This window comes from Spodoptera frugiperda, chromosome 15, assembly GCF_023101765.2.
Source record: "Spodoptera frugiperda isolate SF20-4 chromosome 15, AGI-APGP_CSIRO_Sfru_2.0, whole genome shotgun sequence".
Taxonomy (NCBI): Eukaryota; Metazoa; Arthropoda; class Insecta; order Lepidoptera; family Noctuidae; genus Spodoptera; species Spodoptera frugiperda.
The window spans coordinates 12,781,430-12,807,192 of NC_064226.1; the positions used below are offsets into that span (position 1 = coordinate 12,781,430).

At 40.1% G+C, this 25,763-nt stretch overlaps 1 protein-coding gene across 4 annotated transcripts in view; it reads left to right on the forward strand.

Annotated features, from left to right (window-relative positions):
- LOC118270109 (kinesin-like protein KIF21A) overlaps window positions 1–25,763 on the forward strand; it is a 71,001-nt gene that overhangs the window by 19,736 nt on the left and 25,502 nt on the right. For all 4 annotated transcript variants that reach the window (XR_007706001.1, XM_050698639.1, XM_050698640.1 and 1 more), the window contains exons 4-16: window positions 13,767–14,012; window positions 15,790–16,114; window positions 16,220–16,581; window positions 16,693–16,929; window positions 17,293–17,454; window positions 18,046–18,247; window positions 18,822–19,016; window positions 19,605–19,804; window positions 20,773–20,844; window positions 21,009–21,089; window positions 21,277–21,364; window positions 22,480–22,721; window positions 23,460–23,624. Coding sequence is in view for 3 of the 4 variants with exons in the window: in XM_050698639.1 (XP_050554596.1) it covers window positions 13,767–14,012; window positions 15,790–16,114; window positions 16,220–16,581; window positions 16,693–16,929; window positions 17,293–17,454; window positions 18,046–18,247; window positions 18,822–19,016; window positions 19,605–19,804; window positions 20,773–20,844; window positions 21,009–21,089; window positions 21,277–21,364; window positions 22,480–22,721; window positions 23,460–23,624 (2,577 nt within the window). In the remaining variant the exon portion in view is untranslated. The remainder of the gene's footprint in view (window positions 1–13,766; window positions 14,013–15,789; window positions 16,115–16,219; window positions 16,582–16,692; window positions 16,930–17,292; window positions 17,455–18,045; window positions 18,248–18,821; window positions 19,017–19,604; window positions 19,805–20,772; window positions 20,845–21,008; window positions 21,090–21,276; window positions 21,365–22,479; window positions 22,722–23,459; window positions 23,625–25,763) is intronic.

Consider the following 25,763-nt stretch of genomic DNA (forward strand, 5'->3'; position numbering starts at 1 on the left):
AAAGGTTAAGGTTACAGAAGTGTTTCTAGTACGTAATTATCATCTTGTAGACTTTCTCTGGAATGTTCTCAAATGGTTTCTTTATCAAGAAGAATATTTATTTCATCGAAATCTTACCTTATCTTCCTTTTTTGTACTTTTCCTTCCATTAAATTTTAATTCTAGACCTTATCTTAACTAGATTCAGTCTAAAGTAAAGATAATAAATTAAGAATAACTAAGCGCTTATTAACGGACCGTAACAAATCTTTAAAAAGGCCCCTAGCCTCGTGTTTATTTCACTGAAAAATGTCAATTCACACATTATCATGCCCGCTGTCCGCTTCATTAGAATTTCTGCTCATTTAAATTGCCATGGGTTAACCCCATGAATCACTCGCTGGAGGCTTGGCACGATGTCAGGACTTCGTACACGACCAGCTCAAAATGAAATCTTAATAATATTGTCTCGTGTGTTCTCTTAGACATTTGACATTATGTGCAATTAATTGGCTGGAACGTATTTGGAGTACGCTTTGGTCACACCGGTGCTCATCTTGTATTGTTAATCACTTATCGTTGTCGTAAATTATAATGCAGCTTTTCTGTACATTTTCTCACCCCCTATTACATGGGACTTATAACACAAAAGGTGAAAAGTGAGTGTACATTGTATAGCGGCATTACGTGCCGTAATGTGCACCTCTGCCTAACCCTTCGGGGATAAAAGGCGTGACGTTACACTTTTCTGTAATCGAACGCTGTACCTATGTATGAATTAATTTCCCCGTGGAAATGATAAAGATCGGTATGCAAACAACGGTCAGTTCACAAATTATTTGATTTTATAAAACTTCTAACGTCAAATGTACGACAGATTACTTCAGACACGTAATTGTTATTCCCTTCGATTACAACAACTATGATATAAAAAGCAGTACGCATAACAATATTACATAAACACATCTAAGCGAACAGTGGTTAACACCGTCCCTTGACCGACTTTTAAAAATTGTAAGTACTAGCAAAGGCACGGTCTGTTGACCTGGGCAAGCATGATGAAAGAGTGTTAGGAGACAATGGATATATAACGCTGGAGTTCAAGGTAGACACGAGAAAAGGTGTAAAGAATAAACCCATTGTGTGAGAGGTCGTGTCGCAGTTAATTGAGATTAATTGAGAGTAACAGGAAATATGCTGTCTCCGAACAAATATGTCGAGTGTCGCCAGGGAATTTCTCACAAACAGGCAAAGGAAAAATCGCTAAATCTTCTGGAAATATAAGAAAGCGATATTTTCGTCGCATTATCCGGACGTATAGTTATGTAATTTGCCCTAAATATTTACAATAAAGCATAATGAAGGGAATCCCTGTACTGTGGTCACTTATCCCTGCAACTTGGTAAGGGTCTTAGCTAGATAAGTAAGCCGCTCAGCCCATATAAAGTTACCACAACAATTCAATTAAAACACCGTGAAGGCCGCTACAACTGACATTAATTACTCACCACATACTCAGAACACTATGGCTGTTAGTTATCTTTTTATTTAAGTAAACAGCTATATCTCTTGATTAAAATCAACCTTAACTCAATTTATGTACACCAGCTTTTCTGAATCCTTGATATTAGTGACTTTGCTAATGAGAACTTTTTTATTAACCTAAATCAAGATTATCCCTTGCTCCAAAATGTAATGCTATTTTTGGTATTACCTTGCCGTTACCAGATATCATTCGTTTCTTGGGACACATCTGACTCCGCAGTCTAGGTAGTTTTCCTAGATTGGCAATTAGTTTTCGGATCTAGGAATGTCCTGAACGTGTCCCGAAAACCTTTACGTTTTTATTACTAAAGAAACAGGTCGTGTAGAATTTCATTTCGTTTGCGTATATAAAACTTGACATTTCACTGCACAATAAAATAGGATACGTTGCAAAATACTACGCTATAATGAACTTTGGAGTTGTGTTTAATGTTCACAAAGCTTAGGATCGAAAGCAGGATAAGAAGCCGTATTACAACGAAATAAACCCTGTTTACAAAGAAAAATGGTTTGTCGATAGCCTTACAACTATTGTTATGAAATTAAATACATGTGCTCGTGTGACTGTGGGAGTCAGTAAAGTTAGGTGTTATATTTTACTGGAGACGTGAGTTTTAGCACATTCTGGTATTTTCCCAGTATTTGCTTTTTAGATTACATTGTCTTATTGTCTCCTATCATCTAACTTGTGACCTGCTAGTCCAAACCTGTCCAAAAAAGGCCTACTAACCCAAAATAATTTAATTAGTTACCTTGAAGCTCCCTCAGAACTATTAATTGCTCGATGACATATTTAGGCTAGAATTTCACGCAATCAATATTATAATTAGAGAATTTTAGGTCAAGAACATACTAAAATGTGTGTTCGCTGTAATGTGGGTAAGTGAGCTAACCATTCTTGGATTACATAATAAATTGATTAGGTATAATATCCTATTTTTACCAGCACGCAGACTTTTCGTATTTGTAACATTTTTCTTATCAAATGGCCATAAGAATCTTTTACTTTCTATCCCTTTTGTAGTTGAATACTTTGATCAGCTATAGCTATCCTCACAGCAATCTATCGATAAACAGAAACCACTAGTCCCAACCTACGTATATCTTCAACTCAATATTTAGTACCTTTTTTACAATGTCTCCTATAAGTTAGTATTTCGATATCACCAAGAAAATAAATCTCTGAACCCAACACAATGATAATATACGGTGCCATATACCATACTTATACCCTATATATTATGATTGTTAGAACCCCACCCAGTATTGCGTGTATGGCAACAATTTGTTAAGCCATACAGTAGCAATACTGCCATTACAACTTGTGCGATAGTCTTGTAATAATCCCAAGCTAATTTGTACTGGTTACACCAATCAAACGCCTTACTAAGATCCCAGAACAAATGCATGCAATTTGTACGTGCAGCTGCTAAGGCCTTTGTCTCTTTCCATCTCAAGATATCTATTATATAAAAATAAGTCGGGTTTTCCTTCCTGACGCTATAACTCCAGAACGCACGAATCGATTTCCACGGTTTTGCATTCGTTGGAAAGGTCTCGGGCTCCGTGAGGATTATACCTAGCAAAAATGTTGGCGAAACGGAGTTTGCCGGGTTTGCTAGTTCATGATAAAAATGTATATTTCACTTCAGTTTAATAATGACATTAATTTTTTTATGGTTTTATACACCAGCGGTTTTAATTTGTTAAAGCTATAACTGGAATACATTGGCACAATAAGGAAATGTCTGAATTCAAGTAGTATACACCTGTCGTGCATGTCGTAGCAACGACCAATTATTATTGTAGTTGCTGAGTATTAAGATGTCGGCCCTTAAACGTTTCAACGATTTTATGGTAAGGGAAAATTGGCACTACATCATGACCAATTTGTAATGAGCTATTTCGTAGCAACAACAGCAGTGTCCGACGGTCGCACATGCTAATATCGCTTGATTGTACACCCACGCTCGGACTACATAAATTATGCTCGCCCCTTTCAATATATTATGTGTAACGCCAACATCTATAGGGATAAATTGACAGGAAGTTTGCGTAAAACTGCGGAAGGGGAAAGGGCTTCTCGTCATATATTATTTCCAACCTGTTTTGAAATGTTGCTATCGATACAATTCATAGTGTGACTGCTATCAATTGTTATTTATTAGATCCTCGCCGAATGTTATCTGAAGCTTATATGGCAAACTAATTTAGTTCAGTGTCAGATCCCAATTGCGTCAATCTCGAGCAATATCATAATAAATATGACATCGTATCAATACAACGTCACAATGGTCTCTACATAACTTTCTCTAGAGACCGGAAACAATATCTTGTATTCTACACAATTCGCGTAATAAATCTTCGAACCGATGAAACCGTGATCCTATAAGACGATACAAATGACGTAACGCAAAATATATCTACGTTCAATGTGATCTTTATCTGGCGTGCAAAGTGGTATCACCATATTGGCTTGTAGTAACTCGGCATGCGGCCCACGTGCGTCCACTAATTATGTTACGTTACAAAAACTCAATGACAGGACAGATTATGATTTGCATGCGGCGTTAACAATAAAAGTTGAGCAGACCTGCGCAGGCGGCGGTCCTTGCCGCCCGAGCCCGCCCACAACGACCTCCTTGCGGAATGCCGCTAGTCATGTGCTTAAGTAAAACATGAATGCTTTATATTAAGTACTCAATATCCTTATTAAGATAATTCATAATTGCCCAATTTACAGTACAGATGTGTTGCTTTCGGTACAAAATTAATTGGACCCCGTTTATCGCCGAGTATAATGGGCGAGCCAAAATATTGATTAAACGATACTGTTTATTTTCATTATCGCTTCACGTGAAAGCATTGCCTCTATATTTAACTGAGCTTGCAGTGCAAATACTCACACTTTAACTTTGCTTTGTAGTACATGAAAGCAATCAGGCCCTCTCTCCTATTGATTTGTTTAGACAATACGGTTGTAGATACGGCTCCTCGTTTGTTCTGAAGTGTGCATCGTCTGATGGAATAAATATTTATACATTTTGATTTTTTTCACTGTACCACCCAAATTGATCTTAGTTTTCCTTTCCTGCTTCATGGGGCTATTTATTAAAAAAATGCATTAAAATCCGGACTTCAGTGTTCCGGTGTTTTCATGGTTGTATCTACAGTAGATCCTGGCTTACAGGAGTTGCAGCGGTACGGTAGGTTATGGCGGGCACCCATAAAAAATATATACTATTCAAAATCGCAACAAAGTACTAAGAATTCACATCTGCAAGGTAGTAGTGATATTCTTGGTTAATTATTGCCTCAAAATCAAGATATAGCATAGCAAGAACACAGGTACAGCACGGTATGAAGGAGTATTAATTATAAACACACTCATCTTAACCGTATCTGCAGAAGCATTAACATAAGAAGATCAAACGAAACACATCGTCGGTCATTATCATTGAATTCTTCCAGAAATATCCTGAAAACAGCCAAAGCAGATGCAGGGTCATCTTCGTGAATTGTCACTTAACCTACTTGAATTTATAAACATGCACTTCCGAAACCATTTTCACTACAGTCGTTCTACCTGAAATATCCATGACTGCGGCACTCGTGTCTCATGAGTCAAACCGACTCAATTGAGCAGATTACCTCTTACCTCGCAAGTCTCAAGATATAGATGAGTACGTCGACCTTGCACGTGAACTTGGATAGAGATGTAACAACTAGGTTATCTTATCTTGACGTTAAACTGTTTGTAATTGCTATAACAAACCTGTTTCCTACAATTTATTGGCAGTGACTCAAGTTTTTGGGAGCGCTGCCACTGTGCCGTTAACCGAATTTGGTTCAAGTACCGAACAAAGTAACAATTATTATTTGCGAGTGATTAGATCATATTTTTTGTAGAGTTGCTGGATTGAATGATTCATAGCCCAAATAAACACATCTTGTTCCATAGAAATCGTGAATCTTTCCATAGTAACTAGTAATCGTTTCCTTCCACAGCAATTATGCTACCTTAACATCAAAAAAACTTGATTGTTCTTCCAAGATCACAACAATTACCAACAGAAATTGCTAATGATAATGATGCAAACCTTTATTTACTTTATTACCCACGTGTATTACGGCTGAATGATTCTCCGTCAAGTTTGATGAATGCTTCCTTAAATAGAACATTGGTTCCTTGTCTTTATCTAACTGTTATCGACGGAAATCCGGGGCCTTAACTGGGACCTTTTGTACTGATAAAGGGCTGACACACTTTCACAAATTACCTATTGGATGTCATATCTAATCTATGAAAGGGAACTAGAAGCTAAAGGGATTTAATTCAATAGATTAGGTTAAAGCATTCATAAAAGGACAGGTAAATAGGATAATGGATATTTAGATACTAAATATCATACTAGCAAACATATAGTGTCGAATGTAAATGAAGAAAATTCAAAGTACAGACTAGGTTACGTTTATTTTTAACCAAAATCCATTATTACTCACTGCATTATCTAGGTCTCAGACAGATCGATGCTAGTTTTTCGTGGTAACATTCATCATACGTCATATGTTAAGAACTTACTTTGATAAACGACTATTAATTCGGCTATAAAATGTTATAGACCAATAGCGAGTAGGGACTAATCCAGGACATAAAAGTGAGGCAAGGCAGTAACTGCTGGTATATTGACCAGTGGGCAGTGGCCTAGATTCAACAACGGTATAGGTGGGATTAGAAACATTAAGATAGTAAAAAAGATTGTTCGAGTAGAAGCAAGAATTATAGAAATAAAACGAAAGAAAAAAATAACAGTCCTGTTAGACTAATGATTCTTAATTAATTGGTAATTGTAAAACAACAAAATTATAAACCTGGTCTATAAAATTTACGGAATGTTGTTCAACACAGCTTCTTTGATGAATATTAATAGCATCAAAAACATCCTTCTCCACATAATTATAGATTTGGAAAATCCAAAGCAAAACAAGTCCATATGCGATAGTAATATGGAATAGCAAAAACGGTCAATCACAATTTTTTCCCACCATTTATAAAATGCGTAATGCTATTGACCTGTAGCCATATGCCTAGGAAGGTCGAACATGATACCGACCTCCAACCGACCGTAGATATTACGAACCAGTTCGGAGTTCAATCTATTATCTAATCGATAACCGTGTCATAAGAATTTTGTCTTTAAGGCGTATTTGGTAACTTGATATATGAATGAAATCAGGACAGGTGTCGATGAAACAATTTCCGTTTTGCGATCGCTCCTTGCGGTTTTTCGCCTACTGCCTTCCGAATTTGGATTATTTTATGTACAAAAGCGACATTTCGCAAAATTATAATATCTCTTTGCGTTTAGTTTAGGACACACACACAGATTTCAAATATCGTAGGTGCTATCCCATAAATCAAGAACAAGTTAAAGCCATAATGGGAACATGTTTTAAAGTAAAATTCATTTTTTCCCGCCTTAAGTTGTTCTAAAAGAGATATAAAGCAAGATTTATTAGAACTTCTGAAACAGTTCAAACAACTCATTAAGCCACCGGGAATGTGATTTATTATAATAACATGCTTCGTGTTAATTAAACGATACGATAAAGACGCCACATAATTTATATTTGGAACTGTACGACAAGTTTTATTGCGAATCGATCAACTGCGTGACATTAGTCACCATTTATCATCACTTCCTTTCAGTTTATCATGCCAGTCAAGTGGGAGGGCCCAGTCTAGTGCCTAGGGAATTCCTTGTAATATTTACTTAAAGTTATTTTGTTAAGCCTATTATTTTAAATTTGTATGCTAATAACAAGTCCTTAGAACTTTATGTGAATTCAGTTATTCCCTTTGTGCTCTAAGAAACACAAACAATTGAAAATTGTATGAAACGTTTAAGGGCAACGGGTGACGACATTAGCGCCTGCACCGTAAATGGGCGGGCGGCGCGCGCTTGTGATCTATATCTGTGCGTCCACGCATACCGCGGCGTTTCCTACATACTAAGCATTAGGACGACCACACACTCACTTCTGGATGAATTTTGCCGTTACATTTGAACTCCATTGCCATACATCTTATTCTCTTCCCAATAAAGCCTCAATAATATTCAGAACACGTAAATCTAAATAGATCTGCGGACTACAGTAGTCTTCAATGTCCATTAATAAGCGTCAGATACATTTTTATCACTCTTCATAGACATAGTCTTTATTCGCACTCTTAATAAATTATACGGGCAATTATAATCCGCTGCTCATGTTTAACTTTAATACGATTGAATACCTTGTGTGGTCCACCTTATTGTTTATGTTGATTAATTCTTTAAATATGTAAATGGCGTTGGTCCCATTTCATACCTTTTAAAGTATTGTGCTCTTTGTTGAGTTGTACGTAATAGGGAGAAAAATGTTTCGGTCGTTACAGTAATGGGCTAGTTAGCACTACTTATAAGTCAATTTATTCAGTAATCGTTGTCTACATATTGAGTAATGGATGAAGAGATGTTGGCCTTGAAGTGAGCTGCTGTTGCATAGAAATGTGGTATTGTGTCGCGATTTTTATAGTGGGCGCTACTGAGAAAAAATGTTGTCACGGATCCTTGTTAAATGGTGATTAAGATATGGAATTCGGAAATGTTTGTCAGAAAACATAAATGGTTACTTATTTTAACGTTAATACTAAACAGTTTGTAGCATAATCAAACGTGTACAGCGTCCCGAAAGGGCGACGAATGGGCCGCCATTTGTCACGCTGGGCATTTATGGCCGCCAAAGCGGATGCACCGCGGTATTCTCATCTATTATGATTGCATGCGTGTTAGCAGACGAAACGACTTCGCGGTTACTTGCCTTGATATATTTGACTGTAACGCCACATCAGAATATATTTTTTCGTGTAACACCTGTTCGTTCTCCCAGTGGTTTCCTACTCTTACCTATTATGCCTTGTCGTTATTGATTTTCAATTACTTATCCTATTGGGGTTTGAGCTCCGCCTTTGTAACTTTTGTCATTATAAGTTGAATGTAGATCTGTATTTACCATTTGATTAAGCTATTATAATGATTTATTTATTTCTTTAATTCAATTAAGCGTTTCATTAAACAACAAATCCTACATAGTTGCTTGAATTATTTGTGTTACTATGCGCACAAAACCCAATTGGCTGACAAATTAATCAAGTCCCGCCTTACATCACCAGGACACTAGGTCGTTTATTCTCAGTTTAGAGCGAGCCATCATAACAGTTTGCATAAGTATCTCTGAACAAACAGGCTATGTCTACAATCTAAATCATAACTCGAGTACATGACTCACTGTAGGCGCCAAACTAACACAGATAACATCAAATTTTCGTCAGCACAGCCTATAATCCTGCCAGATAAGTTACAGATAACGATACCAACATTAGCTTTTATACTAAAAGTGGTAAGGTTCATATTTCCTTGGTTTCCTGTGTGGTCAGTGATGGTCCACTAACGGTAGACGAAGGACAGGCTGCACCTGACTAAATACTTGCCGTAATGTGTTTGTTTTTGTCAGAACATTAGCGTTTTACTTAGTAATTGTATGCCTCATGCATATTACTGAATAAGATTTGTTACTTGTGTCTCTCCGCAGCTAGCTTAACATACAAAATGTGACCCGAAAAAATATTTATTTACTCAGTGATTCTGCGAATTCAACCTTATCAAAAGCGACCTACTAATCTGCATTCGACTCTCTGGAAACATCGTTTTGCTCTTTTCTGGTTTTTTTTCTCACAAGATTGCATTGTACTGAATGACAGTTCAGTATTATAAACCGTCAGTCTTTGTGATATCACCTCGTATAAGTATAGACCTGCATGTCATATCATTCGCTACGGTCCATCCATTTTAATAGCTATAGGTAAACAGATTGTTCGCTATAAAATCTGAAATCGATATCAATGGCTACCGATAGATTGAATATCATCTTACAATACTATATTATCTTAGAAACTCAGATACGGCGATTACGAGCCATTCTAAGCAAACTCTCGAAACACTTGAATTTGAATTATTTTGAAAGTCGATTGTGGAGGCCGTACGAAGATCGTGTCATAACTGCAATAGGTGTTAAGAATTTAGAAACACATTTATTGCTTTTTCTGATTACACTTTCATTATAGGTCTTCTAATAAAATAATATAAAATGGTCCACTTGTGTCTCTAGTTTCATTTTGAGGTATCACGGTGGACTAGGTTTTATAATTTTCTCCTTCTTCTTGGGGAAAAATTTTACGTGACCAACTTGGTCACGTAAAAACTACATTTCCAAATCAAAATGAAAATACTATCGTGCCTACACTCGGGTGATCTGTGTCCTTGAGAGAGAGACGAAACCTATTGTAGTGCTCTGATTTATATTTCATAAAGGGACACTCGTTTTACATAGTTTCTTTATTATATCGTCACTACCTTTTAACACTAAAACGCGTAAATAATAATTGTAAGTTCCTTACAAGCAACAAAATTACTATAATATTAGAACCAAGCATGTGTACATTTCATACACCTAGCGAAACACATGTGACTTGTAATCAGAACCTATAATTATGAACAGAACACGTGTCAATAAGAAACCATGCAAATCAACATACACGACTTTATATAAATAGACCTAAGCAGTATAAGTACTAGAATACAAATGGTTCAGACCATATGTAAACATACAATGACCATATTGTAACGATACATGCGTATAATTGAATATTTAAGGATTATATACTGTATAATTTACGTTCGTATAAGTAGAGGGCCATTAAGTAATTATTGAAACATGTTTCCGCATTATACAGGCTGTTTCGCGCAGGTGACATCAGAGTAAACAAAACGGTTATGCGGTGCGGTCGGTTTGTGCCGCAGCGTTTGGTACAAGTTATTGGTGATAGCGATTTAAATTGTTCTATGATACTTTGTTTAATACAAAATTAAAGGAGCAAATACCTAGTTGTTGATGGAATCGATGGTGGTGATGATGCCTGATCTCAAATTTGATTTTAAGTACACGAACCTTTCGCTCTAAAAAAATCTAAAATGTGCCACATTTTGTAAAACCCTTATTTTAACATTATATTTTTTATCACACAGCTATCTATCTATGTTTAGATACTAACTAACTTTAGCCAGAATATGACTACAAAAAGAACTGTCGGTTAAGAGAGCCTTTAACTTGTACCATAGATAGAGAATAATGTAAGAGCGCCTCAAAAGGAACTGCTAGAAACTGGTTATTGAAACTAAAAACGTTGATTTATAAGTACTGCGAACAGTGATAAACTAATCAATTAACTAAGCACCTACGGTTAACGTGTTTTGCATGACAAATTACATCAAGACTTTGTACTGACATAGATGAATTGGGAACATTGGCAAAATGTCGGTTGACCTCTTTATTCAAACTCTTTGGCAATCTCATAAATGGCGAATATGTTGCAAGGAATATAATGTTGACATAAGACTTGCTGTTTTTAACACCAGCTATCGAATTGCCTTATAATTTTTATCTCATCGTGCCAAAAGTATCTCTTGCCCTAAATTTTAAGCGCTTCATAGACACTAGCCTAGGAGGATAATGTTGCAAGATATGCATTGACTTATAAGGAGTATTTATTACTAAAACGTTACACCTACGTCTGGTCGCGCCTAGTTTTCAAAACGGCACTGCATCCACGACCTATACCTGTCCCACATTTTGAGCAATATCAATTTCTCATTCGTCCTTGTAAACCTTAGCATATTCACAAACATTTGATAATTTGTTTGACAAACATTGATGACTCCGTTTGCTCAACTTGTTATATCGACAACAAAGTTACTTAACTCTTATATGGGCGCTGCTGTGAAGTGCTAGGAAAAACAGCAATTTAAAACTATGTCGCTCTCATTATGCTATTTTTTATCAGTTTTAATAACTGGGATTTTAGGTTGAATTAGATGTATGAACGTCATAAAATCTGAAAACAAATATCGTAGTGTGATGTCAGTGGTGTGCCATTAACAATTTCTCGTGAACTATACGGAAATTCACAAGAGGATCATCTATTCATAGAGAAACGCTGGCTTTTCTCATAGATCCACATAGTATAAACAATACCAGTGAAAGGGAAAGCTTTGTATCGCTAAGTATAGATCACAGATCACTTCGATAAATAGTACTTCCTAAGGAAGATAGACAATCGTGACTCAGGCTAGTAGCTTTCTAATATTTTTTCATAAAAATATTACTTTGAACGATCTATGTATAAATAGCAACAAAGCCCCTTTTGCATTCGAGGCTCGTCTGCATGAGAGTAACTAACCCATTTAAGTTCCCACATGACAATGCGTGGTCCCAAATAGGTGTTATGACGCAATAAGAAGACCTATCTAGCACAGAAAGAAACAATACCACTTACTGCACGCCAATCTTAATTTATGCAACTCTCGTCTCACGTGATAATGGCTCAAGATTCTAGATCTCGGAGAAGACATGTCAGTTTAAAAATAGATTTTGCAACGGAGATATTTCGGATTGTTTCCGAGGAAAGCAAGAAAGGATGAAATCTGCAACCAGTACCGGTACGGTAATGTAAGACAATGAAACACGAAAGGAAATTGTTAAGCCGCCTGGGATATTTAGCCGGTCCATTGTCTCGGCTACTTACCGAATACCGCCTTAGAAATCGTCTCACCCTGTAATAAAATGGTGTCCGTTTTCCAAGTTTTATCTCACGATTATCAGCACATGTGATTAGTCGCATCACTGCTTACTTTCTCTCTTTGTTACGCCTCGTCCTCAGTTATCTGATTGACTGAACTGTTCTTTAACACGTCAAGTGATTTTTTCAATAATTAATATAATTGTAAAGCTATTAGTTTTATTGTTGGAGCGTCTCACGAGATCAGTATTGCAGTCACGCGCTTGCGGCGGCAGACGCGGCGACGCCCCAACGTGCGAACCGCAAAACATGTGTAACAATGGCTATTAATACTTACTTATATGTAGTTGAATGCTCTCTTTGGTTTAGTCATGTATAGATTGACTGCTGATTACATGGTAATAGGTTCGGTTCCTGTGCTCGTTATTGTAGGTGAGTTTTAATGAAAGGAAGGTAAACGGAAGGTGTATGACTTTAGACTCAAAGTCTAACAACTAGTCAAATTTGAAACGATGCATAATCAAAAGGAAACTGAGCTCACCTTAGCAGACTTCCAATGAATTAATAAGCAAATCGTGGCGATAATCATATGTACTTTCGATTTCTGTTTTACAAACATTGGTACACTGGCCAACTTTGTACTCGTACAAAGTTCGTACGTACGTACTCGTACTGGCCAACAAATACTGTTTAGCAAATAGAAACTTTCATAATTTCATTGCAAGAGTACTTCAGATCAGTGACAAATTACGCCAGTTGTAGTGTCCCAACGTTAAGTTTTACAAGAGCACTTGTGACTTGAAGAGTTTAGAAAGTGAATTTCGTGGTCACACTCCGTGGCCGTGGGAACATGATGTCTAATGCTTGTCCATAGGTTTTTATTAACTAATTAATGTGAGCAACGTACCGCATGTTAATATGTCCGGGGTTCTAAAAGACAGCTGTTCTTGCATCTGGTTGGAATTCGTCCTTTTTTGTGGTTGTGTTTGCTGGTTTGGTTTATTACGTACTTCACTATATGGGTTTGATGGTGATATTATTTAAGTCTTTGACTGCTAATAGAAAACTGTTGAAGGCAAATCCTCCGCTAACGTCGGTCACCTTTGACCGCCACGGCGTTCAATGTGTTAAAAAAATATGAGAATAATATTGGGTTCGTATCATTAGGATACCTAAAGTACGTCTTAGAATACAACACGCAAAAAATCTTTAAGCTGCAAAACCTAAGATAAATGATTTAGGAAATCGTTGTTCTCGTCCAGTCGACTTAAATGATGATGTCAATATAATATTTAACGTAATCTTATTTTCACAGTTTGTGATCTAAACGCCATGTCATCAATTGACCTTAGCGCCTGTTATAGATTAATTAGCGTTGGAGGTTACGTACTTCGTTTCCGCTTACAATTCGGTATCAAAGCCGCTGTTTTATTAAGTTCATACCTACAGTTTTTGGGTTACATAAATATACGATTGGTTTTCCTATGAACTTCAGAATTAGAGAATTTTCCAAGGAAAGGAAATAAGTAACTTTAATGTAAATTGTAACATGAACTCTCTCTTACAGACTGGCTCCGGCAAAACCTACACGATGGGCAGTGGCTGGGAAGGCGAAGGGGATGGTGACGAAGAGCGCCGTGGTATCATTCCTCGAGCCATCAGAGACTTATTCGCCGGCGCAGAAGCAAGGGCTGACGAGGCGCGCGCGCAAGGACAGTTACCACCAGAGTTCTCAGTTCAGGCACAGTTCATTGAGCTATACAATGAGGACATCGTCGACCTTCTAGATCCTGCTAAAGATCCTTTTGCTAAGGTTAGTAATTCTATGTCCATAAAATACCTTAATTATAATAGAAAGGACGACAATATATTACTCGAATACTAGTTAGTAGCGGTTGTCAAACATTAGCAACTGCACGACCGAATCAAAGTTTTTGCGTAAGAGATATGTAAAATAAACAAGCTTAAACTTTATAATTTCAATGCGTATTAACATGACAAATACTTGTAAACCATAAAAGTTTAACCACAATTTGCTAACCGGTTTCTGATTTATTGCCAAGATGTGTGAATTATATGTAAGTACATAAGTGGAATGTCAGAAGCGATGGCTCCATACCCGTGTGTCAACTATTGCGGAAGAATTCGGTGGTTCATGCAAAAAATTACATTAATGCTGTATTTGTTTGGATTATCGGTAGCATTGAAGTGTCTTGATGTTGGCATTTTGAGCTGTTACGTATAATAATGTATGCAGTTTTGTTAGAAATATGTACCTATATATATTCTTAATAATGATTTGTTTGAAATGATAGAACTAGAGTTTTCTTGTACTTGGCTTTTGAATTTGAAAAAATCGTCAATAATCTGATATAATATTATAGTCCTTTTCTTAAAAAAAAAATAGGAAAAGAGTACATGCCACTCAGTCACCTTCCTGACCCAGTATTAGTTTATAAAAACATTATTTAAATTCTTATAAGGACATTGAAATGTAATTATAGACACAACTGTAACGATACTGAATTAATAATGTTTTTATTCCGGTTGTGACAGTTGTGCGTATTTACATAGACAAAAACGGACTTGTTTGCAGACCTTCTCAAGGACACGGCTGGGCAAACATTTTGGAATAATGTTTACTTTACATTTTTCACATAGCGTAATGTCTAGAACAGGAAAATCCTTACTGCCCAATAAGGAATCTGCGAAATATTCTTGTTAGATAGAGCTATTGCTGGGATCATCATGCGTCATAATTGACAGCGACTATAAAAAACACACACTGGAAATAATGACACTTTCATTAATGGATTTGACTATAAACTTAGTTTCTAGCATTATTTTTCTGTTGCAATAATAGGTTTGCTATTGATCTCAATAAATAGTACAAAATTCATAGAAACCGATTGTTCATAAAAAGGAAAGGAATCGAACCCCTTTCTTATACTCGTTGGGTAGTCCACAGATCCGTACCTAAGTTACCTACATTTACTATCTTTTTTTTTCTAAAAAATCAAAGAAGTTCATAATTAATTTCACTGTCGTGCATGCAGTCGTGCGACAAATCACTACCTTGCAGTATTAATAAAGGTAATCTAATTGTTTCCCTGAAGAGCACGGAGCCAGTCAAGCGTGCACGCATGGTATCGTGGTACCTTTCATACCCGCATGTCGGCACGTGTCCCTTATCTCCATACAGTAGAAAGTACTCACGGAAAATGCTATATTTATCTAGAATTCGATATTTCTGTGAATCTATTCATGTGTTACGGTTTAATTTTACTGTGTCACATGGATCGCGTATACCTGTTGCGATAAAATCGTATTATTTCTCTGTGTATGTTTTTGGATGATTCGACTCGAAAATGTGTATAGATGAATTAGATTCATCATTAGAGTAGTATTTCTTTCCGTGTAATGTTTCTCATATACACAAGTTATAAGTCTCAGAAGACCTAAATAGAGCTATAATTGCTATTCTACCTTCGATCGTGTGTCTTCGATCACAAATCTGCTCTTCAACTAACTCATTTATTTATGGTTTTAGGGCGCATATATTTATTTTATTTATGGTTTAATGGTTTTAGGGCGCACTCAGGATAACAGAAGATGGTTGCGGCGGCGTTCGCATTGTCGGGGCTTCGATGCGAGCAGTCAGAGGTGCTCAAGAGGCTTTGGGGGCGCTGCGGGCTGGTGCCCTCGCGAGGACCACGGCAGCTACCAACATGAACTCCTCATCCTCACGGTCACATGCAGTATTCACTCTCTTACTCCGACAAAGGAGACTGGCACCAGACCAGGATACGTCTGTAGATAGAGAAGCAGACTCCGAAGCACCTGAACAATACGAGACACTCACTGCGAAGTTCCATTTTGTTGATTTAGCTGGATCTGAGAGATTAAAACGGACAGGTAAGATAGTAATACTCTTAACAATAACAACCATATCTTTTAACATACTCATATACTTGTTCTTTCAAGTCTTCGTCATCACGCAATCAAAACTTCGTTCAACAGGTGCAACAGGCGAGCGAGCAAAAGAAGGTATATCAATAAACTGCGGGCTGCTAGCTCTTGGCAATGTGATATCAGCTCTCGGGGATCGTTCTAGAAAAGTACTGCACGTTCCGTACCGGGACTCGAAACTAACGAGGTTACTCCAGGACTCGTTAGGAGGCAACAGTAATACGGTCATGATAGCGTGTGTGTCTCCTAGTGATAGAGATTTTATGGAGACGTTGAATACATTGAAGTACGCGAACAGGGCGAGGAATATTAAGAACAGGTGCGTGGTCAACCAGGACCTGACCTCGAGGACTATACACCAGTTGAGGCAGGAGGTGGCCAGGCTGCAGCTCGAGCTTGCTGAATATAAACAGGTATTCTAAGGGGCATTTCATAGTATTTTCTCCTTACGATTCTTCTTTCCACTTCATTGCATTTACAGTTCCATAATAGTCGAGTACAAAAACCGTCTTGCTTTCTCCCAGGGTAAACGCGTGATATCAGAAAACGGCGAGGAAGGCTGGAGCGACGTAGTCCAAGAGAATGCGATACTGACTGGTGAGGTGGAGTCTCTGAGACGAAGAGTGAAGGCCATGCAGGGTACTATCGAGCAGCTGTCGGCCAGGAACAGTGAGCTCATTGCTGAGAAGGCGCTCGGCAACTGGGGACCTAAGGATAGCAGCCCTGATGCTAATGACTGCTCGCTAACTGCACTTGTACAGGTAAGGGGAATGAAATTAACTGGTTATTATGGTAGTATGTATTCTAGATAGCGTCATAAGTCAGCTAGAAGTTGTAGATTTTGAAAATTCAAATATGACATTATTGGTTAGGTTAGTAAGCATTGTGAACGATGGGGTTACACCTCTGTGAGACGAATAAGGCGATAAATAAGTATTTCAAAAATAAAGTTAATATGAATTTTACCCGATTAACTTAGTTTTTGTATTCAGACTGTGATATTTATGTTGCTGTCTTGGGTACTGAAACAAAATATATCTTAAGTAATTTTTCGATGACTTTTATGAGACATTCTTCTCTCTGTTCCTACTCAACAAAATTTTAATTTCACATCCTTTCCATAGGGTTATGTAAGCGAGATAGAGGACCTTCGAGCTCAGCTGATGGAGTCGAACGCGATGTACGAGGCGAGTCGCAAGCGCGAGGCGACGGTCGCCCGCACCAGGCACGACTCCGTCCAGGATCCCTCACTCATCATCGATGATGCCAAGCGGGAACTGTATAAGGTACGTCATCTATCATCTACTGGGTGTTGGGTTCAATCTGAGAGACTATTAAGTCTTTGACTGCCAATAGAAAACTGTTGAAGGCAAATCCTCCGCTAACGTCGATCACCGGTGACCACCACGGCGTTTAATGTGTTAAAGCTACGATACGTTGATGCTTAACCTTTCGTCTGCGGGTATATGAGACAACAATAGAATACACATTGTGTCTCGCACTGATCAGAGCTTCAGCAAACGACGGGTTAAGTGTGCCTCTTAACTTTAAATATGCCTGAATGGGTTCAAGTGCAAGTGCCAAGCGAATCAATTCAGACAATTCTCGAGAACTGACTGGACTGAAGAGACTGGATCGAGTACACTATTGTTGGGATTCGCAGTGATTAAAATTGGACAGGTATGGCAATAAGCTCACCTTCTATCACGAAAATTGAGTGTAGTATAATATATGTGCACCTCTGCCTACCCGCCTTCAAGGATTAATAGACTTATGATTTACTGCGTTACGTTGTGTAACGCATTGCGTCATTGTGAATCCCATATCAAGATGAATAAACTAAATATTTTAAACTAATCTTCTGTCTATTTTTGTAGGAGAAAGAGTTATTGGCGCGCAGTATGGGCGAGTTAGAATTCCAACGCAAACTGAATATGAGCGAGAGCATGACGAGTGCTGTCGACGACCGACCTATAGGAGAAAGGGAGAGGGCCGAGGGAGAGAGTGCAGAGGACTCTGAACCTTCGGACGGCGACGGAGAGGCTAGCGACTCTGAGGAAGAGGATTCTGAAGTTAAAGGTACGAATGTTTAAAAATATTAGCTATTTATGTAGTACAGAATAAGGCCTACATTTATGAGTGCCTATATTCTGAGTATCGTGTCATAACTAGCTTTCCTTCTGCAACTTGATCTTGTTGATTTCGACCAAGTCCATGGTAATATCAAGTCGGTCCGGTAGTTTTGGAGCCTATGCAATATAAACGAATAATCAAATGTCTCATCATAATAATAATTATTAGTACTGGTATTTATTGTGATTGTAATGACATTTTTAACGAATACTGTCCCAAACTAAGCACCTAAAACAAACCCCTTTCAGCCCCACACGAGTCACCTATTATATACAAATAAGTCAGGTTTTCCTTCCTGACGCTATATAACTCCAGAACGTACGAACCGATTTCCACAGTTTTGCATTCATTGGAAAGTGCTCGGGCTACGTGAGATTTATATTTATAGCAAAAAAAAAAAACGGGAAAAATTCAAGAGAAAAAAGCAGGAAAATACGGATAATGTTTGGTGGCGAAACGGAGTTCGCCGAGTTTGCTTGTTAATTATAAAATCCACTTTAACATAAGCTTACGTCCCCAGGTCAGCGCGTCCTGTCGGCCCAGCTGGCGGCGCTGAGCGAGGACATCGACACCAAGGCGCGGCTCATTGAACAACTGGAGCTGTCGCAGCGCCGCCTGGCGGCACTCAGGACGCACTACGAGCAACGCCTGGACACGCTGCACCATCAGATCAAGGCTACCAACGATGAAAAAGATAAAGTGCTCGCGTCGCTTGGTGAGTTATTGTAATTTTTGTTAATACACTTTTTATGCTAGTTATAGGTATGGTCCGAAAGAGAATGAGAGGAAATTCAATGGAAAATTCTCTCCACACAAAGACTTTTTTTCGGTTTATAAAACAGACAGCATACTAGATAATTGTTGATAAACAGATCTCTAAGATGGCAGAATACAGGAAAAAAAATATAGGTATGGTCTCGCTTTTTATACTGTGGGGAAACATGCTTTATTGGCCGGCTCGACCAAAGTGATAACGTCGCCTCACAGAAAATTGACGTGAAGCAATGCTTACATTGTGTGAGTGACCCAATTACCCCACATTCCAGTCCCCGATTCCCCCACATTCCAGTCCCCGATTTCCCAACAATCCCCTTAAAATCCTAAAATCCCAAAAGGCCGGTACCGCACTTATAACGGCTCGGGTGTCCATGGGCGGCGGCCATTGCATACCATCCGTATGCCCTTTTTTATAAATAATAAATGTTTCCGCACATTCGACGGTCAGTTTATACTGCATGGCTTAATGTGAAACTGTGTGTACCTATACTATTCAGTATTTATGATATCAATTCTTATGTCCTAGCGAGCCAAGCCTCCCCTCCAAGTGAGAAGCTGAAACGAGTGAAGGAAGAATACGAGCGTCGCGTGAGCAGTATGTCGCGGGAACTGAAGCGCATGCAGGCGGCCGTGCGGGAACACACGCGTCTGCAACGCTCGCAGCAACACACCGCGCAACAGATCGCCACGCTACGCTCCGAACTACAGAATATGAAGAGGGATAAGGTAGGTTATACCTACGCTATGTTAACTCTTCAATTCCCATGTCCAATCTAATGCATTTTTTTATAATAGTCGTATATACAACGTGTAATAAAAAGGGGGTATACATATCAATTGCACGGTTTCTAGATAACATAACAAACGATACGGGAAGGGTTTTTTAAACTCATGTTTTCATGGTACCAAGTTATGAATTTTTCAAATCGCGCCAATGCCCGATTCAAAATTAGGTAGACAGGTACTAGGCGATCAGATTGACAGAAGAAATGTTTCGTAATATTAGCGAGGGATCCCTGTAGTGTTGTGACACGTTTTTATGATTTGAAATCAAGAACTATGCGATACCAAGTATTTGGTACTAATTTTTTTTAATCGTGTTTTTTGCTGAAACTTTGTGTAGAGATTCTATTCAACCTGTATTCATCAGGGCTTCTTGATGTATATGGGTATTTTGTTACACGTTATATAAGAGGTATAAAAGAAAAAAAAAAGTTAGGTTGTAAAAAAGCAGTCGATGCGAGATTACAGATAAAAAAATTAAGTAATGATCAGTGGCATTACCACTATAATGCCAGAATTAGAAAAAAATATTAGCTAGTGGTAATACATCACTTTTAAAGTTCTGTCACCTCCAGGTAACACTGGGAATTGAAGAGTTAAATCTATAGTATAGATTTAGTATAGCATCTATAAATGTTAAATCTATACTATACTATACTGATCCGGAGCTGCGGCCTACCTAGCGGGTTTACCGGGGATCCGGTTTGAAGGGTAGAAGTAGGAACGGGATGGTTCTTAGTCAGTAATGTCCAAATACTCAAACGCCACTCAATTTTAGGACGCTCTCAAATGTAGATCTGTCACTATCAATTCTTTATAAAATGACAGAGATAGCACGATATTTAAGTACAACTTAAAATTGAGTGTTAATTTAAAAAATATATTAAAAGAGAAATAATCTTATTGCGCAGGTGAAACTAGTCCAACGTATGCGCGAGGAAGCCAAGCGACACGCGCAAGCTGAAGCGGCACGAGCTAAAGAGGTATGTATTTTGATTGTGTTTAGGTTCAAAATTACATTTATAAAAAAGTATTTTATTCCCATAACCTTTGGTATAGTGTTTATATTTTATGGTATATTCTAGTATAGTTCTTACACTACAAAATAAGTAAAATACGTATCTTATGATCAATATATTATTTGCAGGTGGCACAACTGCGTAAAGAATCTCGTAAAAATGCTAACTTGATCAGATCATTGGAAGCAGAGACCAAGATGAAAGAAGCGGTAAGATTTTTTACTACCTAATATTACTTTGTAAAATGTTGTTCATATTTCTCAAATAATTATTATGTTATCGGCTTACACATGTAACTGTTTGACGAGGCACTCGATTATTTACTCAAATATTTGTAAGATGAATATTAATCAACGATAAGTTTGTTTTCTAATACGATTTGTATTAATTGTTTAGGTGTTACGACGTAAACAAGAAGAGGTGTCGTTATTAAGGAGAGGACATCGTGACAAGCTCAGCAGTCGGGCGGCAGGCAGGTTGCATGGTGAGTGACCAACCAATAGTTTCCTACTAGTCAAATTCAATACTTTTTTCGAAACGTCAAATACGATATTTTCTATGAACTTTTTATGAAATACTCTATTATAACGTCATCAGATTTTTACGTCAAATAGCAGACTTATTTCTAGAAATTTAGCTAGAAAAATCGAAAATTAAGCAGTTTATCAAATTTATGAATGAGAGTGTGATTATTTTTGAATATTTTATTATATTGAAAAGTTGTAATAATTTATTTTTGAACCAGTCATCATCCCTATTCTTCTTTATACATATAAACTCAATTTTTCTATCTCATATCAGGTTCAAGAAACTAGTGTCACCTAGTAAACTTCTTATATAGTGTGACTGGTAATTAGTGACCGATATTTAAACACGTGTTTGTACTCATGATTACAAACAACTTTCCCAAATAAACTATTTTTGTTTTCATTAACACGCGCGCGTAAAGTTCCAAAATACTTACCTAGTTACTAATCTTCCTCTAACGCGGCCGCGGGCGCCTTGCTGCTAAAAGCTGATCATGCGAAAACACGCGCGTGCGAAATTTTGTTGCTTTGTTTTGTGATAAAAATAAAACTAATGAGTATACAAAAAAAGTTTCTTCGCGAAAGTTGTTAGTAACGATGAATACAATCACGTGTTTAAATATCGTTCACTAATTTATCAGTAGGTACCCTAATTATGTTTCTGTAGCTTCTGTCACATTCAACTACGCGCATGCTGATTATGAACGTTATTGAGTAACTAGTTTATATTGTATGGTGGTCATGAGCTCTCATGAGAATGTACTGTGAACAAAGAAGGAATAGTATCTGAGCGTGTATTTTTTTATACAGTTTTATTACAGTTTTAAATTGTTACAGTTTAGCTCGCCAAACTTCTCAGATTGATGGCGAGAATCGCTCGTTTTATTTTCTACACAAACTTAAAGTACCGTAAAATGGGGTGAATAGGGATCGAGAGGTGAATAGGGACAGAAGAGGGGTGAATAGGTATAGGGAATTTCTTCATAGTAGCTATTCACCCCTCTTCTGTCCCTATTCACCTCTCGATCCCTATTCAACCCATTTCACTGTACTCATTACATGGTATGTGCAGAGCGCGGGCAGGCGCGGCGCAGCAAGAGTTGCCGCGAGGCGTGGTCCCGGCTGGAGTGCTGGGTGTCGCGGGCCGTGGCGGCGCGCGTCACGCTGGGCGAGCTGGAGGCCGCCATGGAGCGCCTGCTGCAGCAGCGGGACCGCGCCCGCGGGGGAGATACATCCGACCCCGACACCGCGCATCTACTGCGCTACCTGAGGGACGCCATCGCTGACACACAGGCGCAGATCATACAAATCGAGGTAACTATTGCTTTCATTCTCTTTTTTAGGGTTCCGTAGCCAAATGGCAAAAAACGGAACCCTTATAGATTCGTCATGTCTGTCTGTCCGTCCGTCCGTATGTCACTTTCAGTCATTTATTTTATGGAATAAGCCGGTAAACGAAGACGGATCACCTAATGGTAAGCAATCCCTGCCGCTCATAGACACTTGAAACACCAGAGGCTTTACAAGTGCGTAGATGATTTTTTGGGGGTTAGAAATTTAAGGGTTGTTGCGGAATCGGGGATTGGAAAGGGGAAAATTGGACCTCCGGTAACCTCACTCACACAATGAAACATAACGTAAGCGTTGTTTCATGTCGGTTTTCGGTGAGGCCGTAATATCATTCCGGTCGAGCCGGTCCATTCGTGCCTGCATGGCTCTCCCACACTTGACGTAATGGTCTGAAATAACACATAGGCTACTTATTATCTCACAAAGTGAGCGAAGTCGCGAACAGAAACCAATCTATACTAATATTATCTATACTAATATTATAAAGCTAAAGAGTTTGTTTGTTTGTTTGTTTGAACGCGCTAATCTCCAGAACTACTACTGTGTTCTTTGTGTTGAATACTGCATTTATCGAGGAAGGCTATAGGCTATAAAACATCACACTATGACCAATAGGAGCTGAGCAGAGCGGGTGAAACCCTGCGGAAGTAGCTAATATTTATCATATGATTATGTTTGTACCGTCCACGTCGTGGTTCCCAGGAGGAGAACGACGAGAGCCAGCTACCCTCGCTGCTGGAGCAGGTGTCGAGCGCGGAGGCGGGGCGCTACAGCCTGCAGCGGCTGGCCGCGCTCACGCTGCAGCACGCGCAGGACGCCGCCAGGCACCACAAGCTGCTGCACGACACGCGCGCCCGCCTCAACGAGGTACCGCGCTCACTACTCACGTTGTATTATGTTTGCTCTCACTAACGACGCCGCCAGGCACCACAAGCTGCTGCACGACACGCGCGCCCGCCTCAACGAGGTACCGCGCTCACTACTCACGTTGTATTATGTTTGCTCTCACTAACGACGCCGCCAGGCACCACAAGCTGCTGCACGACACGCGCGCCCGCCTCAACGAGGTACCGCGCTCACTACTCACGTTGTATTATGTTTGCTCTCACTAACGACGCCGCCAGGCACCACAAGCTGCTGCACGACACGCGCGCCCGCCTCAACGAGGTACCGCGCTCACTACTCACGTTGTATTATGTTTGCTCTCACTAACGACGCCGCCAGGCACCACAAGCTGCTGCACGACACGCGCGCCCGCCTCAACGAGGTACCGCGCTCACTACTCACGTTGTATTATGTTTGCTCTCACTAACGACGCCGCCAGGCACCACAAGCTGCTGCACGACACGCGCGCCCGCCTCAACGAGGTACCGCGCTCACTACTCACGTTGTATTATGTTTGCTCTCACTAACGACGCCGCCAGGCACCACAAGCTGCTGCACGACACGCGCGCCCGCCTCAACGAGGTACCGCGCTCACTACTCACGTTGTATTATGTTTGCTCTCACTAACGACGCCGCCAGGCACCACAAGCTGCTGCACGACACGCGCGCCCGCCTCAACGAGGTACCGCGCTCACTACTCACGTTGTATTATGTTTGCTCTCACTAACGACGCCGCCAGGCACCACAAGCTGCTGCACGACACGCGCGCCCGCCTCAACGAGGTACCGCGCTCACTACTCACGTTGTATTATGTTTGCTCTCACTAACGACGCCGCCAGGCACCACAAGCTGCTGCACGACACGCGCGCCCGCCTCAACGAGGTACCGCGCTCACTACTCACGTTGTATTATGTTTGCTCTCACTAACGACGCCGCCAGGCACCACAAGCTGCTGCACGACACGCGCGCCCGCCTCAACGAGGTACCGCGCTCACTACTCACGTTGTATTATGTTTGCTCTCACTAACGACGCCGCCAGGCACCACAAGCTGCTGCACGACACGCGCGCCCGCCTCAACGAGGTACCGCGCTCACTACTCACGTTGTATTATGTTTGCTCTCACTAACGACGCCGCCAGGCACCACAAGCTGCTGCACGACACGCGCGCCCGCCTCAACGAGGTACCGCGCTCACTACTCACGTTGTATTATGTTTGCTCTCACTAACGACGCCGCCAGGCACCACAAGCTGCTGCACGACACGCGCGCCCGCCTCAACGAGGTACCGCGCTCACTACTCACGTTGTATTATGTTTGCTCTCACTAACGACGCCGCCAGGCACCACAAGCTGCTGCACGACACGCGCGCCCGCCTCAACGAGGTACCGCGCTCACTACTCACGTTGTATTATGTTTGCTCTCACTAACGACGCCGCCAGGCACCACAAGCTGCTGCACGACACGCGCGCCCGCCTCAACGAGGTACCGCGCTCACTACTCACGTTGTATTATGTTTGCTCTCACTAACGACGCCGCCAGGCACCACAAGCTGCTGCACGACACGCGCGCCCGCCTCAACGAGGTACCGCGCTCACTACTCACGTTGTATTATGTTTGCTCTCACTAACGACGCCGCCAGGCACCACAAGCTGCTGCACGACACGCGCGCCCGCCTCAACGAGGTACCGCGCTCACTACTCACGTTGTATTATGTTTGCTCTCACTAACGACGCCGCCAGGCACCACAAGCTGCTGCACGACACGCGCGCCCGCCTCAACGAGGTACCGCGCTCACTACTCACGTTGTATTATGTTTGCTCTCACTAACGACGCCGCCAGGCACCACAAGCTGCTGCACGACACGCGCGCCCGCCTCAACGAGGTACCGCGCTCACTACTCACGTTGTATTATGTTTGCTCTCACTAACGACGCCGCCAGGCACCACAAGCTGCTGCACGACACGCGCGCCCGCCTCAACGAGGTACCGCGCTCACTACTCACGTTGTATTATGTTTGCTCTCACTAACGACGCCGCCAGGCACCACAAGCTGCTGCACGACACGCGCGCCCGCCTCAACGAGGTACCGCGCTCACTACTCACGTTGTATTATGTTTGCTCT